The sequence below is a fragment of the Bipolaris sorokiniana genome (assembly GCF_000338995.1).
Source record: "Bipolaris sorokiniana ND90Pr unplaced genomic scaffold COCSAscaffold_7, whole genome shotgun sequence".
Classification (NCBI taxonomy): domain Eukaryota; kingdom Fungi; phylum Ascomycota; class Dothideomycetes; order Pleosporales; family Pleosporaceae; genus Bipolaris; species Bipolaris sorokiniana.
This window is the reverse complement of record NW_006911901.1, coordinates 1,546,408-1,561,840: the sequence shown is the minus strand read 5'-3', so window position 1 is coordinate 1,561,840 and position 15,433 is coordinate 1,546,408. Positions and strand designations below refer to the sequence as shown.

The following is a 15,433-nucleotide window of genomic DNA, read 5'->3' as shown; positions in this document are numbered from 1 at the left end:
ACGATGAAAGCAGCAGGGCGGAGCTCTTATCTTGGCGGATAACCTCGTCTCGGTGTTTCACGAAAGTGAGTCGGTACAGAGGCTCGGGATAGCATGAGTATAATTACGGGACGCGAATTTGAGCACGTGGAGGTAGATGAGCAGGTGAAGGCATAGATATAAACGGGAAATGAAGTGCGTCTTATTCCAGACATGTTTTTCTGATGTATGCATGTGCTGTATCTAATGCCAGCCCACGCGAATATTCGGTACATAAGTGTACAAGGCTTTGTCCCGCCTCGTATGACGCTTCGGACAGCCCGATGAGTATCACGGTTGCCGGGTTCTGTGCCTCGTGTAGGCGGCAATCCACGGCGTTCGCCTCCCGCAACTCTATGCGAGAATTCAGTCAATGTTTTCACCCCCAAATTGTTTGTAGTCTTATCGCGTGCGGTGGTATCGTGTATGGTGTGTGATATTATTTCTTGCCGCGTTTAGCTTCGAGGAAAAGGACTTGTTTCCGAACTGCCAACTTATCAGCCATCATTCGGCCATCGCATTGCCCTCAAAGTAGCCTCCACGTTTTCGTCCTGTCGCATATACCGGAAATCATAGAGGGAACATTTTGCAAGGAGCCGAAGCTTCAATTTTGTCGTCAGAATTGATAGTAGAGAGGGTCTCATACCGATGGGATCGTATTTAAGCATGCTCAGTGGCTGGTGGGCGCGCGGTCTTTGCATGGTTCGGTAGTATCCCGTCATTGCCATTGATATGAGGCGCACCATGATGGTACGGGACTTTGCTGTAGAGCGCTGCTGTCAGCGCATATACGGTGCAAACTTGCGACAGTCGCGGGGGAACGTTGACCAGCTATCGGGAGTGTAGGACGGCGACAATGGGCACGTCCTAAAGTTGCAGGGATTTTGCATACCTTTCTTCGCCATAGCGACGCGCGAGTATATATCGTGTCGGCGTCAATGGTGGTCGTGTCCAAGGTGGATAGTTTGGTGTTGTGAAGCCGAAGTTCTGCGGCGTTGCCCTCGTCAGCCAATGAGCGTTGATTGAGGTCTCCATCGCCGCCATTCGCCTCCGCCTCGCTTCGCACTCGGCAATCAGTTGCAATATGCGACCAGATTGTAAGAACTTTTCACTTTTCAATAGGCTTCGAGGCTCTCATACTACAGGTCTACGAGAGGATTGCTTTTGATTGCTTTTGATTGCTTTTGCTATAGATATCTTCGTCTCGTGCGTTTGCGAGTCATGCGTAGTTGATATATACCTCCCAGTATCTCTGCTAGCTGTTATCTCCTCGTACGAAAATCTCCTTTGAACTTCTCTTTTCTCTCGTGTTTTCCTATTTCCATACCGCATATTGAGATTCTCGCCACAAATTTCAATAATATCAACAAACCTGCTATGAAACCCGAAATAGGTATGTATGCGGTATTGGATGAGCGATTCGTCTCCTATTGATGTCGCAAAAGATTGTTAAGACTTGAAGTCACCACCCTCAGTTCCCTGACTTATTCCTCATGTTTTCGTTTCAATTAAGTGGTTTGTACACTGGCTTAGCATGTCTCTGTTGAGTTACCCCAGTGGTCGAGCGAAAAGCGCAATAATCCGCACGTCACACCCAGGCGCCAATAGAAGACGTGTCGAATGATCAATGCTATCCTTGTAGCTCTTCGTTGAATCTGTCACTAAAATCATCTCCGAATGCTGTACCGTTTCTGCCTACACCTTCAAATTAGTATCCATGAAACACTGAAGGTCTCCGAATACGCTGTGCTCACTCTTACTACGTGTGACTCGACAAAAGTGACGCGTGGGTAGAGCAGTATATGGCTTGGAAGATGCTTGTCTACGGGATGTATGAGCCTTATCTGGAGAAACCTTGCTGCGAGTACGACTTTGAGTCTCAAAAGAATATTCCTGGGACCTTGGACGGGACGATTTTGAGGGAGTGCAGTTTGTATATGGCACATCTCTCTCGAATGAACCCAAGTCCGCAACATACTGACTAAAAGAACGCGGAGAGTGTTCCCGGGAGTCAGAAGAAGAGGCTCCGGATCTAGCTGCGGGTAATCCACGTTGCCTCTTCGAGGTCAAATCCCTTTCAGTCTGGCTTCTATCACGTTTGCGCGTATCAGGAGGACCGCTGCCGCTGAGATTTTCGAGGTTGTCGTCGAACCTTTTGTAATGATTAGGTAGCTTGATTCGAATAATTCGAGACCTAGGTGGGGTTTGGATTTGTTGAGAGGAACTGCCCCGAGGCATCATCCGAGATGATGTATTGGCTCGTGACCTGGGTCGTTCTTGCGATGAGGATGAATGAGAGCTCTTCGTGGGGGCTCTGTCCATATGGATTGAGTTCACTTTTCGGGTATCCAGAGACTTCCCAGGCTTATTTGAGTTGGAACCCTGCCTGTGGACTTTGGGTCTTGAGAGAGACTCCACTTCTCTCTGCATTTGTGTCAGCTCGTCTGATGCTATGTTGGTTAGCTCGGTTGAGCTTAAAGAACGATGCGAGTTATCTTGTGGTGTAGCTTGAACAGCGCTTTCTGAGAAAAGCATTTGTGAAAGTGTCGAATCTCCTAGATCCTGGGTTCCTGAGACTACATTGGAGCCATGATTGAAGATTGAACTGCCATTGATTGCGTCTGACTGGACACCGTCAAATTCATCAAGAAGAGCCGAAAATAGATCTGGGTCAATAAATTGGGCTTGTGAAACCTCGGCACGGACAGGTGACGGAAACTGGAGGCCACCAGTCCGCTCCTGGGTAGACTCTATTACCGACCGATTATCCCGATTCACCTTCTTTCGAGGTTTGGTGATAGGTATATTCTGGTCAGATTGGGCGTTGAACAGGCTTGGAGTCGTGTCATAAATGCTATGCGATTGGCTCGGCGTACTCTGATCTTTGGCTTCTTGGAGCGCATTGCTGCATTCCTTTTCTAGTGCGAGCAACTTGGACTCAGCTGTCTTTCGTTCCTCCGCAATCTGATTCTGATATTGGGCTTCCAATAACATACACTTCGCCTCAACTTCTTTCAAAATAGCGTTCGTTTCAGCCAAGCGGCGCCTATAATCTTGAACATCATTGCTATGTGCTTCAATAAGCTTTCGGTTTTCATCTGCAGCTTCTTTTCGTATCTGTGTCATCTCCTTGTTCTTGTCTTCGAGCACAGAGTGTAGGTTGCACAATTCTTCTTGTATACAAGTCTTCTCAGCGTGCAAAGACGTTTCGACTTCCTTCGCTCTCTCCTCACCTACGCGAGCTTTCTCTAGCCTGGAAAGGAGGGTTTGGTTTTCTCCCTCTAGTGCCTTGATCTTGTCCTGGCTCGATTGCAGTTCATTCTGAGCGTCTCGTCCACTTTGAGAGATTCGATCATCTGTCTCTTGACGCAGGACCTTCATGTCAGACTGCTGTTGCGATAATTGAACTTGCAATTCAGTCTTTTCATAATGCTGACCCTTAAGCTCCTTCTTAAGCTCCACAAGCTGCTCGTTTGCAGTGCTAAGCCTTTCATTCAGGTTGCGGTGAAACATCTCTTTCTCGCTAACGTTGAGCTGGAGTCGGTTGATTTCACATATATATTCGTGTTCTTTTTCAACCAGCTTGAGTTCGTATTCCTTCAAGATTGAGTCACGGATTATTGCAGCATTCTGCTTCTACAAAGTAAATTAATGATGATGTTCTCATGAGTTTGCCTTTCTTACCTCGTCCACATGCTCCTGAACCGCTTTTGTTCTCTCTTTTTGCGCAGCCTCGAAACGTTTCTGTGATATGTCAAGTTCATGCTTCTATTTGAGAATCACAGGTATTACCTTGTACTCAGTTGCTTCCTTCTGAAGATCCTGTCGCAATTGTTCTCCGTTATCAATCTTTTTGCTGGCTGACCTTAGTTCATTTTCAACTTCTTTGAGCCGTTGGCGCAAGTCATGGTTGAGCTTTTCAGATGCTGACAACTCCAAGCGAGATGAGTCAGTTGCCATCTTCAAATCATTTAGGTCACACTCCAGTTCGCGAGAATGTTGCTTCAGATCTATCTCAACCTGCTGTAGATGTTCAACTCGTTTGCTGAGGCGAGAGCATTCATGCTGCTGGGCTATCAACTGCTTCGTGATTGCCGTATTTGAGTCATTGATCTTACGATTCTCGGCAGCGATCTCTTCATATCTCATCATGTTTGTTCGCAAATCATCTAGCTGTTCTTTTATCGATGCGTGAAAATTTGTATTGGATGGGGCACTGCGAACAAACGCTTGTGAAAAGTCTTCAAGACCAGACTCGATGCTGTTTCACGTGTCAGAACAGCGGTTCCTTTTAAGTCGGGGTGCCACGTACAGTTCTTGGACGAAGCGCAACATTCCCTCTGCTTTATGGGTGTCTTCCAACGTCAAGATAGACTCCTTTTGTAGGTTGTTTAGTATCTTGAGGCATTCTTCAATTTTGAGGTTTTGGGGATTGTGCTCGGCAGCCTTCTCGATCGAATTTTGGAACAGCTCTAGTTTCTTCGCTACGAGATTCGAGCCGCTGTTGAACTGGCGTTGCAGGCTTTGAACTCGATGGAAGACTTCGTTCTCGATCTTTTCTCGCTTGTCCCTTTCGCTTGTATACTCTACTTCCAGTTTGTTCAATCTTTCGGTCAAGGTTTTGTTCACCGAATTGGCCACAGCAAGTTGTATATGGAGCTCATTAGCCACCGCCCTCATTTTCCTCTGACTGTTTGAGAGTTTGTAAGTGGTCGTTTCAAACTCTTTCACAATATCCTGTCTCTCCTCTTCGATTTCGGTAATCTTTGCCTGCAAGATCTTCTTGTTGTGTTCCTCAGTCATTGTGGCCAGTTTTTTTAGCTTTTCGTAGTCATTCCGGAGGCCTTCCAAGAACTTTTGGTTAGTTTTCGCTTTGCTAGTCAAACTACTCAATGTCTTCTTCTGCTTATCTTGCTGATTCATGTAATCTGCAATTATCTCTTTCTGGCGATTAACTTGTTGGAGAAGTGTGGTGATCTGCTCTTGGCTATTTTCCAGTTGTGTGGTGTACTCATGATGCTTTCGGAAGCTTTCTGCCAAGAGCGCCAGTCTCAAGTCCTCAACCGAGCGTTCGATAGCAGGTGACGTGGATGCTCTGAAGAATTTGGATGTAGATTTGCTGTCTCCACGTAGATTGCCTCGTGGCTTGGTTACGTGATCTGATCTTCCTCGGCTCGAAGTCCCATGCGATACATCCTTAGATGTCACAGTTCGTGCAATAGGTGGTTTAGTGTTGTGACTTGGATACATTTGAGACTGACACTCGTGGTGATCGCTTCTGCGTTCACTGGAATTTGGTACAGTATCATCATGGGCCTTTTCAGATGAAATAGGATCTTGGTGGTTAGCACTGCCCATATTGCACTGAGACCCTTTGGCCTCATCATGGCTTGCTGGTAGGGATTGCTCGCCTGCTTCGGTGACAAGGAGCTGTCTACTGACAAGAGACGAGGGCTGCAAAGCAGAAGTTGGAAGGGCGGGTTGCGCCGATGTATCCGAGAGACCCAGAGGCATGCTTCGAGGCACACCTGTCTTTTCATCGTATGCTACTGTACCAAGCTCAGTATGAGTTTCTTTCTGGGCATATGCTTCATAAGTTTGACAGCCGGGCGCAAGTTTCTTGTGATAACTAGTGACAAGTGGAAACTCCGCATTAACTTCGCAAAGAACTTGGGGCTGGCTATTGTGTGTCTGGACCGAAGAAAGGTCGGGTAGCTGGGTAAATCTATTAGGTACAGCTCCACCGGTGTTGCTGAATTTCTGGATATGGCCAGAAGATTGGTTTTGTAGAAGAGGCCATGATCCACATACTTGTTGGGTTGGCGATTTCTTCGAGTGCTCCTTGTATTTCTTGAGACCGGCATTGCTCTTTGGTGGGCCCCTTGTTTTGATATCTGTAGGTGACAGAGGTGAAAAGGGAAGTGTTATTCTCCTCTGTGTGGTTCTAAAATTGTCAGCGAAGCCATTTGCCAAATAGCGTGATGTCTTACTCGGGTTCGTTATCAAGGGAGCAGGTCGTTAGAAGTTTAGGCAATGAACTATGCAATTCCAGTGCTTGGGCTCGTGCGTTATCCTGCACACCTTTTGCTAGGGCTGTGCCTCCTTGTAAAGGGACAGCTGCCGCACCGGCGAGTGGAGGGTTGTCTATTCACACGTGAGTCTGATGCATAGGAAGATGGTATCTGCTCTACCATGCAATTCCTGTTTGCCGCTCTCTTGGTTCGCTGACTGTACCTAGCTTTTATGCACAACGGGCCGTCTGTGAGAGAATACATGGGGTGTAAAGGCTGATACACTCTCAATTTCAAGAGGGTTCTTTGTGAAAGTCTTGAAAATAACTAGATCGGAGTCCAAAACGCTTGTCTTTTTCGACGCTCCGAAGCGATTAAGGGTGGCTAGCGAATTCGGACTCAAGGGGATATCGGGCAAATCGGATGTGGGGTCATGGCTTGCCAAAGATTCCTTGGCATATCTGCTGGAGTCGAATTGGGTATCGGGGATGACCACGTCGCTGTGCGGCTCTTGAACAGCAGGGTTATGGCTTTCTCCCCTGTCGTCGGCTGAGTCTGTTCGGATTTCATGACGAAGGCGAGAGGGCTTCTGTCCCTTTAGAGGCATGCGACTTCGAGCAGTCTGGTCGGCCATGGGGTTTGTGAACAGCAGGCGTGATGCAATGAACAGTGAGAGGCAATAGGCAACGAGAATTCTGAAGGGCAGTGCTTGGGAACGTTTCTGGTGGAAGGAGAGGTTATGTGGCAGATGTGAGGGGTAGCAAAGCTTGAAGGGTTGCCATTCTCTCCACGCCTTCCCTGGTCGTGATGAGGAAATGGCGCTTGCCTTTGGTAACGCACCTCTTTTAGTGGTAGATGCGGTACACACAAGTTGAGGATAATCAACGGGCGAGAATGAAGAGTTATATTGGCGTATTCAGAGGGTTGATTTTACCCGACAATACTCACTTATGAAGCCTCATGTCTAAGGTCTACACAGAGGCGATAGCCTACCTTTACCTGTGATGCATCCTCATCCAAAACCACTGCTGCATGTGTCCTGCTAGGCTTACGTGGCTTCTACTGCTGTTCTTCTTTTCTGTGGCTGTTTGTTTGGGTTCAGACAACCTTGAGATGTAATGCTTGTTGGAACTTGAGTTGGTGTGCTACAACGTATTGGGTAGTAGACACGTGACTGTAGCCGACAGCTGAAGATCAGGGTACTACTGATCAGCATGCCAAAAATCAAGTCCCCACTCCATAGTAACTCTTGTTCAGCCCTTGCAGTATGTTTTTCTTACTATTCCTGCACCTGCAAAGATCATCTCGACAGGCCATCAATGGCTCAGGCCGCCCTGTGCTACAAATGAAGGGACGGAAATACCTGCACACAACATGGCCTCATTTCCTATGCTCTGCGCAACCAAGAGTGGGCGCTACCGATGAGTGGTCCTTATCACGACAGCTAGTAACGTTGTTCACGACGAACCAGAAGACTTTCGGATATTTGCATGAATCGTCTCCACAGCATTGTCCGAACAGTGGCACGTTCTGCTATAGCAAGAAGCTGGATACGACTCAAAGTCAAGACACAAGGCAAAAATACCTACATACTACGGCTTCACCGACTGCAGTATGGGGCCGCTATCACACTGGAGCCCGGTGGCCATAGAGGATCAAGAGTCGTCGCTGGCTGGCATCCCTGAAACATAAGAGGCGGCGACATTGCTAGCAGGGCGGTTGAGGCCAGGGTCGGGCCAATCAGCAGCGCCATCTCGTTAGCCTCGCTGCACCGTCACGTCCATCCACCACATTACGCGCCCACGACCCATTACGCCCTGCCAATCCGCGCAGCTTACGCTCCCAAGCCGACAAAACTCGACGCCAATGCCGCTATATTAAGAAGATGGCCTGATGGGCCCTCCCGACAGCCAACCTGGTCTGCCGTCCAAGCGCACGATGCTAACCGCCGACAAAGCCTGAGACTGGCGGGGTGTTGGACGACGATTGGAGAAGGCAGCGGTTTGGGTAAAAGAGATGTGCGCGCAGCCATGCAAATATAGGGACCTGCCCTCCGTGCTGGTAGCGAGTTGTTGGTATCTATCCAGTTGATCGAACGCCCTTCACGCCATCCTGGTGTCACCAAAAACTCAATCAATTCTCCGTTGTGCCGCATTCCAACATTCCCGTCTGCACCATCATGAACGGGCCTCTTCTCCTCTCGCTCCTCTTCCCTCTGCTAGCCCTGGCGCAGGATTCGTCTTCGGGCAGCAGCCTCCCGCCTCCAGGATACAATGGAGGCAGCGACAACCCGCAAGACCCTAGCGATGCTGGCGCTGCAGGCTCGCAAAAGGGTGCTTTCTCTTTGTCAGGTGGTGCCATTGCTGCTATTATCGTAGTAGCCGTCGTTGTCGTTCTAGGCTCAAGTACATTCATCACTCCACTTCTCAAACATGCTTGAACTAACAAACATCCAGTCGCATCTGGGGTTCTCTGGTGGCTCGCAAAGAAGCGTCAGTGGGACGTTCGAGCATCCATTCGCCGCGCTTCTCGTCGCTTTACCGGCCGCTCAACTGTCGACAACAAGCAAAACCGCTCGGATCGACGCACTGGTATTCGCCTCAACTCTCCGCCCCCGGGCAAGAACACCAACAAGATGCGCGACATCGAAAAGGGTCTCCATATCCCACACAAGACTCCTCAAACCACTACCATCATCACAAGTGGCACCAAGTGAAGACTTTCAGGATACATTTTGGCTCACTGAGACGGATCGAGGGCGCTGCAGGACACGTTGACTCCGGAGACGACGACGATGCATGCGCCACGGAGACACGGAAGGCCACAACAAACACCATGGCCATGTCTGACGGCCAGATCATTGTCTATGCTGCTTCTTGATGAAGCTCAAAAAGCAACCTCATTCACGATGGCACGTCTGAGGATACGACAGTAATGATACCATTTGGAGAACAAGGCGCTAAGCTAGTCACGGGAGCGGCCTATTCTGCGTTCACAGGCTGTTATCTCTACCTTTACTTCTTCGAGTTCTGCGTTTTGCCGCATTTTATGATACCACACACTTTCAGTATTTCAGTTCGATATCCACCAATTCTGGTTGAGAAATAGATTCAACAAACCACTTTGGTCTGCATGCAAGAATTCGGTATAGCTGCACCCCGCTGATTTTATTCAAATGCATAATACGGAAATAACACTCATGCGCATAACCTTTCTATTCTCGGTTGTCTTTGTCTCCATAGATTGACAAAAGCGTGTATACAGTCGTCTGACCCCACCTAGCCCTCAATGGACAAAGGGGTCCCTGGAGAGACCCCACTCAACTTTTCTTACCCCACCTAAGACTCTTGGAATCTGCACTCATGGTCTGATGACATGCCATTTATCAGATTTCCGGTGTTTCGGTACGCGCTCATGCTAAGGCTGGAAGCAAAAAAGAAAGCGACTTAGCCTATCCAATTATGATTTGATCTCGCACTGCAAGGATGGGACCGCTGCTCTGGCAGCCTTATTTTTGGTGCGGTTCGGAAATTAAAGAAGGTGAGGGTAAAAAGATAAGCTAGGCGGAGCGGAGCGGGGAACTACCACTACTTCCTCGGCTTTCTTTGCAACCTCATGCTCTTTGTTTGCTGGCTACGTGTGCCATAATGCACAAATTAATGTTTTTTATTTTTCTCTATTGTGGAGGGAAAGACTATTAAGAGTGGGTACTCTCTTTTTGAAGATCATTCTCCCTTGATTCATGTCGAGGCAGTATTGTCCCGAGGCAACACCCACCGTTTCCGGCTTCAAAATATACATAGAGAAGCTGCTTGAGGACGCTGAGTGGAATTGCATCTGAGAAGCGGTACATACAAGTAGGAGAAGGGAGACTGTACGTGTGTTTCTTGCGGGATTCTTGGCGACACTTGAATGCCAGCAAGTCATGATGTTGTGCGTATGCAAGCTAGGAGGTTTTCTTGTCCTGGAAGTTAAATGATATCATATTGCTGACCATATTGTTGGTGGTTTCGCTTCACGATGTGCTATGCTGCTTAACCTTATGATGGCAGTACTTGAGATCTCGGTGGTTCTTACTCTTTTACCCCATCACACATTTGCGTAGTCAGAACTCAATTGGAGGATCGAACCATTCCTCTCGTGACACATACAGTTATATGATCCCTATCGCATTTGATGTGGCAATGTCGCGACCCACAATTAGCACTTCAGCCAGTCTTTGCCATACCGACGATGAATGAGCACATAGACTTCCGGACGTCAAACTCTGTAACGATTCTTGCAGACAATGGATCGTGGTCCTGCAACACGATCCCCCCACTTGAGGAATTTTTTGCGACGCTTGTAATACTGTGCATACGTTCGAGCAGGCTTCAGGATGCAGTAAGCAACAGATATAGCATATGTCGAAGATCGATACAAAAACACAAAAGCAGCATGTACCATTTGAACAAGGATCAAGTACAAATAGTAAGACTAGCATACCCACGCTACTCTGTCGCTTACATCGCCGATCAAGTTTTGTAAATGGCGGAGCCGTATCGGATTCGTTCCGATCATTCCCGCCAATAATTGACAGTGCTCCTAGACCGCAAGCTCCTCGTCGATACACATAGCAAGTACATTTAGGTTTTGGAGTCTACCAATACTTGTACTGCTGCAAAAGCTTCATGATTGCTGCCATCCCCGCATCTTATAATGACCCGTTCGCAAATCGCTCCTTCCAGCTTTAGCAATCACGGATATTAAATGGAGAATCTTCCGGTAAAGATCGAAAGACCCCATTGGACCGACAAAACATAACATTTCCAAGCCTTAACTACTTGAACATCACAACATACAATGGTCGACTCCGACGGCCGCAACGAAAAGCGGAAAATGGCCATTCCTCGGCTGCAGCCACGCCCGGGATTGAATACAAGAGACCAAGAAGATCGCGTGTATGTTACGCCAAGTTGCGTTGCCCTCCCCAGTAATAACAAAATTTTGTAGGAGAAAAGCCTGCAAGATTTGCCGCCAGCGTAGTGCGTATCGCGGAAAAGGCTTGACAAGGTGTGAACTCACTTTGTCATAGGGATGAAATGTTCGGGCACTACTCCGAGATGTCAAAACTGCGACGCTGCTGGAAGGACTTGTGTATACGAGCAGAGTCGGCGTGACCGCCTCGATGAGTATACTTTCCTGAATCTGCAAGCGCTTCTTTGTCTGCTAATATTGCGTAAAGTGATACAACTAAACCATACGCTCGCTACCCTGCTCTGGGACATGAACAAGCACCTCGATGACGAATCCAGGCAAAAGATACAAGACGTTCTAGATATTGTATGTTCACCTGTGGTGAAGAATACTTCTTTAGCATAGTGAGGAAGTTAACTGTGTATTTCGTTGATAGGTAGAAGAGTATGCGAAGCTACAATCCCCAGAGTCGCCTTTAATTACTCTAGGGAAACGAAATCAACTACCTTATAAAGAACTCCGAAGGGCACCAAAACATGGAGAGGCGCTTGTAAGCGGCTCTATCGGATCTAACCAAAGCCTTGACAACTTGTTTGAGGACTTGACTCGGAGTCACAAATCGAGAGAAACTGGTTACGTCGGCCAAGCCTCCGAAGTTCAGTGGTTGCTCAATGTGCAGCGACAACTGCAAAATATCAAAGCCGAGCCGTGTATCCCAGCATATATCATAAAAACCTCAGATCGAGATACGAAAAGGACGCGGCCTGACACCATCCCTGAGCGTAAAAGCAATGTCCAGCAGGTTTCACCACAGGGCACTTGGAAACATACGACCGACACCTCATTCTATCTCAACAGCTCCGACATAGCCACAGATGTATTCATAGATCCCTACGAACTCCCGAATGTCGAGACTGCAGAACGGCTTTTCGGCTGCTATATCAACACAGTCCACTCATCTTTTCCGCTTGTAAGAGTCAATATAAATACATTTTGAATGAAAGACATGCTAACATGGTCTCGTTTTTTCTAGGTAAATGCAAACTTCGAGCACCAATTCCGTGCATATATTGAATCTGTCAGAGGAAAACGCAGCTTCAACATGTCCGACGCATGGCGAGCTCAGTTGAACTTGATCTTCGCGATAGGCGCAAAGTGTTCTCACCTTACGAGCGCAGAATGGAGAGCAGATGAGAGCGATCATGGGTATTATATGATGAGAGCTGTTCATCTCATTAGATTTGAAAGCTCTCTCAGAGTTTTTCCATCTCCCAGTTTAGAGCTTGTGCAAGCGGTAAGTGAACCATATCCTCCATCTTCGCTTTTTGTTAGTTTATAGTGACACTAAACTTTACAGGCTTGCTCAATGTCTTTTTACCTTCTCACAATTGGCCATGTGAATAGAGCTTGGGCGCTTATCGGTGTCTCGCTACGCCACGCAATTGCTCTAGGCCTACACCTCCGCAACACAGCCACTGAATCGGTTGACCTCGAGCAAGATACGCTGACACACACATGGTGGGCTGCATACTGCATCGAAACTCTGTTGAACGCTATCATGGGCAGGCCTCCAGCAATCACCGAAGAATACTGTACAGTGCCATTACCTAATCATGAGTCTGAAGAGGATGCATCAAGCAACAAGTCATATCTCATCACCCGTATCGAGATTGCACGCCTCACAAGAAAGATTCAACGGTATCTGTACTCGCCACAGACTGCTACTCAGTCTTGGGAGGTAAGCTCTTCTCATTTACTACATGCTGCTCTCATTGTCATCCGCCGTACTTACACATCCACAGTCTATACAAACGACGATCTCGGACCTTCTCAATGACCTCAACAAATGGAGCACAGCAGCACTTTCCAAAAGCCCGGAAACAAAATACAATAGCCGCGCAACCGACTCTAACCGCCAGCAATTCCTCTTAAGAATGGATTACTGGAGCACAAAGGTACTTATTACGCAACCATGTCTTCGCAGTTTGGGATGGCGTGTCGAAAATCAAAGTAGCACCTCAGCAGATTTCGATACAAAGATGGCTGAATCATGCATCACTGCTGCTTTGGAATTGGCAAAGATGTTTCCCGTCCAGCTCAATACGGATTTCGTGTACAAGGAGGGTCCATGGTGGGCAATTGTCCATATCAGTTAGTAAGCCGAACAAGAGTAGACAATATGCACTAACTTCCTATCTCCAGTAATGCAAGCAATCACAGTCTTGTTGCTAGAAATGGCCTACAACATGCAAGGCAAGAGAGAGCAAAAGTTTCCTGTGATACCTTCACTCCAGAGGTTGCTTTGCTGGTTAAAGGCTATGCAAGACAATGATCCATTAGCTGCCCACGCATACGATATCGTTAGGCAAACGCTGAAATCTTGTTCTCCGCTTTTCCAGTTTCAGGTAGATGAACTTCTCGCACTGTCAGATGCCGGATCGCTCACGACGATTACTCGCTAAGTAGCTGCTAAAGGAACAGAATCAAATACACATAAGTTCAGATTAACATGAGCCTGTTACCCCTTCTAGTCACCAGTTCCTTGATCAGTCGATCGACTTCCCGCACTTTTCTTTAGTATCAGTCTCATTACTCCCAGTACTTTTTGGCTCTTACCTTGTTGCTAACAATCAGTCAATCTTACCAAGCAAACCTCATTTCGAGCTGCGGTCTGGCCAATTGTAGTTGCGGCAAGAAGAACAAAGATGAAACTCTGGATCCATATACAAAATTCTCACCACAGTTGAATAGAAACCGCAAGCACAGCCAGAACGCAATAGAGTAGACATCGTGTATTCCAAAGCTACCTACGAGCCGCTATCAAGCTCATCGCATCCTCTCGCCCCCTCCAATCGTCACCACTCCAGTCCTCACACAACAACAACGACCACAACCCCACACGGCGTCACCCGCCCTACAAATCGTGTCGATCTACACTACATCACCCCATTAGTCGCATCCAATCTCACCCTCTATACTCACAGCCAAAAGTCCTTCTCCCCCAAAAGAAACAAGAAATTAAATCCGACGCGCATTAGTATCACACCAAAAAGAACCCCTGTTTTAACCGCCATAGCCTCAATTTCCGCATCCCTGTGGTTGCGGCGTTACCAGACCATCGAAGAAGATATTTAAACGGAGGATGTGTCATTTACACCTGCGAAATTCATTCGCACTTGGAGACGCGAAGTCATGTGTCTTGCTCTTGCTCGATCGAACTTCGTATCAATCAGTCTAGCCTACGCAAAATACCAACCTCACCGAACGTAGACTGGGGAAAGCAAAAGAACGATGAAGGTCTCTTTGGCAGAACAGTGGTTTTGCTTACGCCACGGCATAGCGGTATTGCAACACCCTTCTGTCGATGCTGCATTCAGACTCACGGGAAAAGAAAGAGGTGTTGATTGGTTTGACAGACAAAGATGACGGTTTAAAGTGAGAGTTGGTAATACCAAAACACTGTTCTAAGAGCCAGTCTCACCGTCTCACTGGGAGAAGAAAAAACAAGGTTCAATGCATCTAGAGTCAAATTGAACACAAGGATGAATATCTGGTGCATGCTGAAATCATACTTTCATGCCAGTGTGTATGACTGCATTGGTACAAGCTGGGTGTCGTTAAGCTGAACGAGTAATGCTCGAGGTGGTTCTTTGTGGGGTTGATCGCCATTTATACCACCATTGTCATTTCTCATGCCCAGGAAGCTTATCTGGCATGCATTGAATACTCTGTTCAGTCTCATCTCAGCGTTCTAGTTCTTTACACATAAGCTATTCCATATCCCCTGGCCGCACCCCCCCAACTGCTACACTTTCCCTTGTTTATACATGCACATACAACTTCATCAACAACTTCCATTCAAACCCTCACAAGCCATAACAAACAACCACTCGGACTCCTGAACTACTGACATAATCAAATGATCTCATCACCATGAAACGCGCTCACACAGCACACGCAAAGCAAAGAGACACATCTAGTAGAAAAGAAAAAGCTGCAATATAATATTGCTACTCAACCACCCCCGGCCAGGGGTCCAGCCAAAGAGGTCATCAAGTACACCCCCAATCTTTCCAAACTCCAAAAAAAGCAACCCATGGTATGTATATGCGCGCTCAAATGTTTACTCCCTCAAAAACACAACCGTTCATCGATTAATATCGCCCCATAATTCACTCGGCTTTCCATGGAGGTTTTTTTTACATAACGGTGCAAGGAATGCAGCAGCAACTGCAATCATCGGTGCTAATGCAGCTGCATTTGCCGCCCTGGGGCTTGACGATAGAGCCGGCGGTGGAAGAGATGGAGGGAGTGGCCGAGGCAGGCATGGTTGCGGTCTTGCGATTTAATGTTCGGGTATACGATCGAGATGTAGAGAGCTTGTGAGGACACAGGAGTAGTGGTGTGTAGGGGCGCAAGTATTGAGGGATGTAGATCGAAGTTGCGCT

The 15,433-nt window shown here is 47.5% G+C and overlaps 5 protein-coding genes across 5 annotated transcripts; 2 read left to right on the top strand and 3 right to left on the bottom strand.

Annotated features, from left to right (window-relative positions):
- Nucleotides 1-141: 141 nt before the first annotated feature.
- COCSADRAFT_37089 (uncharacterized protein) lies at nucleotides 142-997 on the bottom strand. The gene is made up of 3 exons (XM_007701676.1): nucleotides 911-997; nucleotides 665-781; nucleotides 142-504 (listed from the first exon to the last, which is right to left on the bottom strand). Exons 1-3 carry the CDS (start codon nucleotides 921-923, stop codon nucleotides 458-460), a joined length of 177 nt encoding a protein of 58 aa, XP_007699866.1. The 5' UTR covers nucleotides 924-997; the 3' UTR covers nucleotides 142-457.
- Nucleotides 998-1,713: 716 nt separating this feature from the next.
- On the bottom strand, nucleotides 1,714-6,663 carry COCSADRAFT_190582 (uncharacterized protein; the record flags this gene model as incomplete). The annotated part of the gene is made up of 6 exons (XM_007702080.1): nucleotides 1,714-3,654; nucleotides 3,703-3,762; nucleotides 3,811-4,279; nucleotides 4,331-5,962; nucleotides 6,009-6,162; nucleotides 6,315-6,663. The coding sequence occupies 6 exons, from the start codon at nucleotides 6,661-6,663 to the stop codon at nucleotides 1,714-1,716; spliced, it is 4,605 nt and encodes a 1,534-aa protein (XP_007700270.1).
- Nucleotides 6,664-8,208: 1,545 nt separating this feature from the next.
- On the top strand, nucleotides 8,209-8,733 carry COCSADRAFT_42547 (uncharacterized protein; the record flags this gene model as incomplete). Its single annotated transcript, XM_007701693.1, has 2 exons — nucleotides 8,209-8,434; nucleotides 8,486-8,733. Coding segments are annotated over 2 exons (474 nt in total), but the record flags the coding sequence as incomplete, so codon positions are not given.
- Nucleotides 8,734-9,527: 794 nt separating this feature from the next.
- COCSADRAFT_37087 (uncharacterized protein) lies at nucleotides 9,528-10,023 on the bottom strand (the record flags this gene model as incomplete). The annotated part of the gene is made up of 1 exon (XM_007701675.1): nucleotides 9,528-10,023. A coding segment is annotated over exon 1 (230 nt), but the record flags the coding sequence as incomplete, so codon positions are not given.
- A 1,497-nt stretch (nucleotides 10,024-11,520) lies between these two features.
- On the top strand, nucleotides 11,521-13,447 carry COCSADRAFT_89953 (uncharacterized protein; the record flags this gene model as incomplete). The annotated part of the gene is made up of 5 exons (XM_007702079.1): nucleotides 11,521-11,955; nucleotides 12,019-12,279; nucleotides 12,343-12,723; nucleotides 12,788-13,136; nucleotides 13,188-13,447. Coding segments are annotated over 5 exons (1,686 nt in total), but the record flags the coding sequence as incomplete, so codon positions are not given.
- Between the last annotated feature and the right edge of the window lie 1,986 nt (nucleotides 13,448-15,433).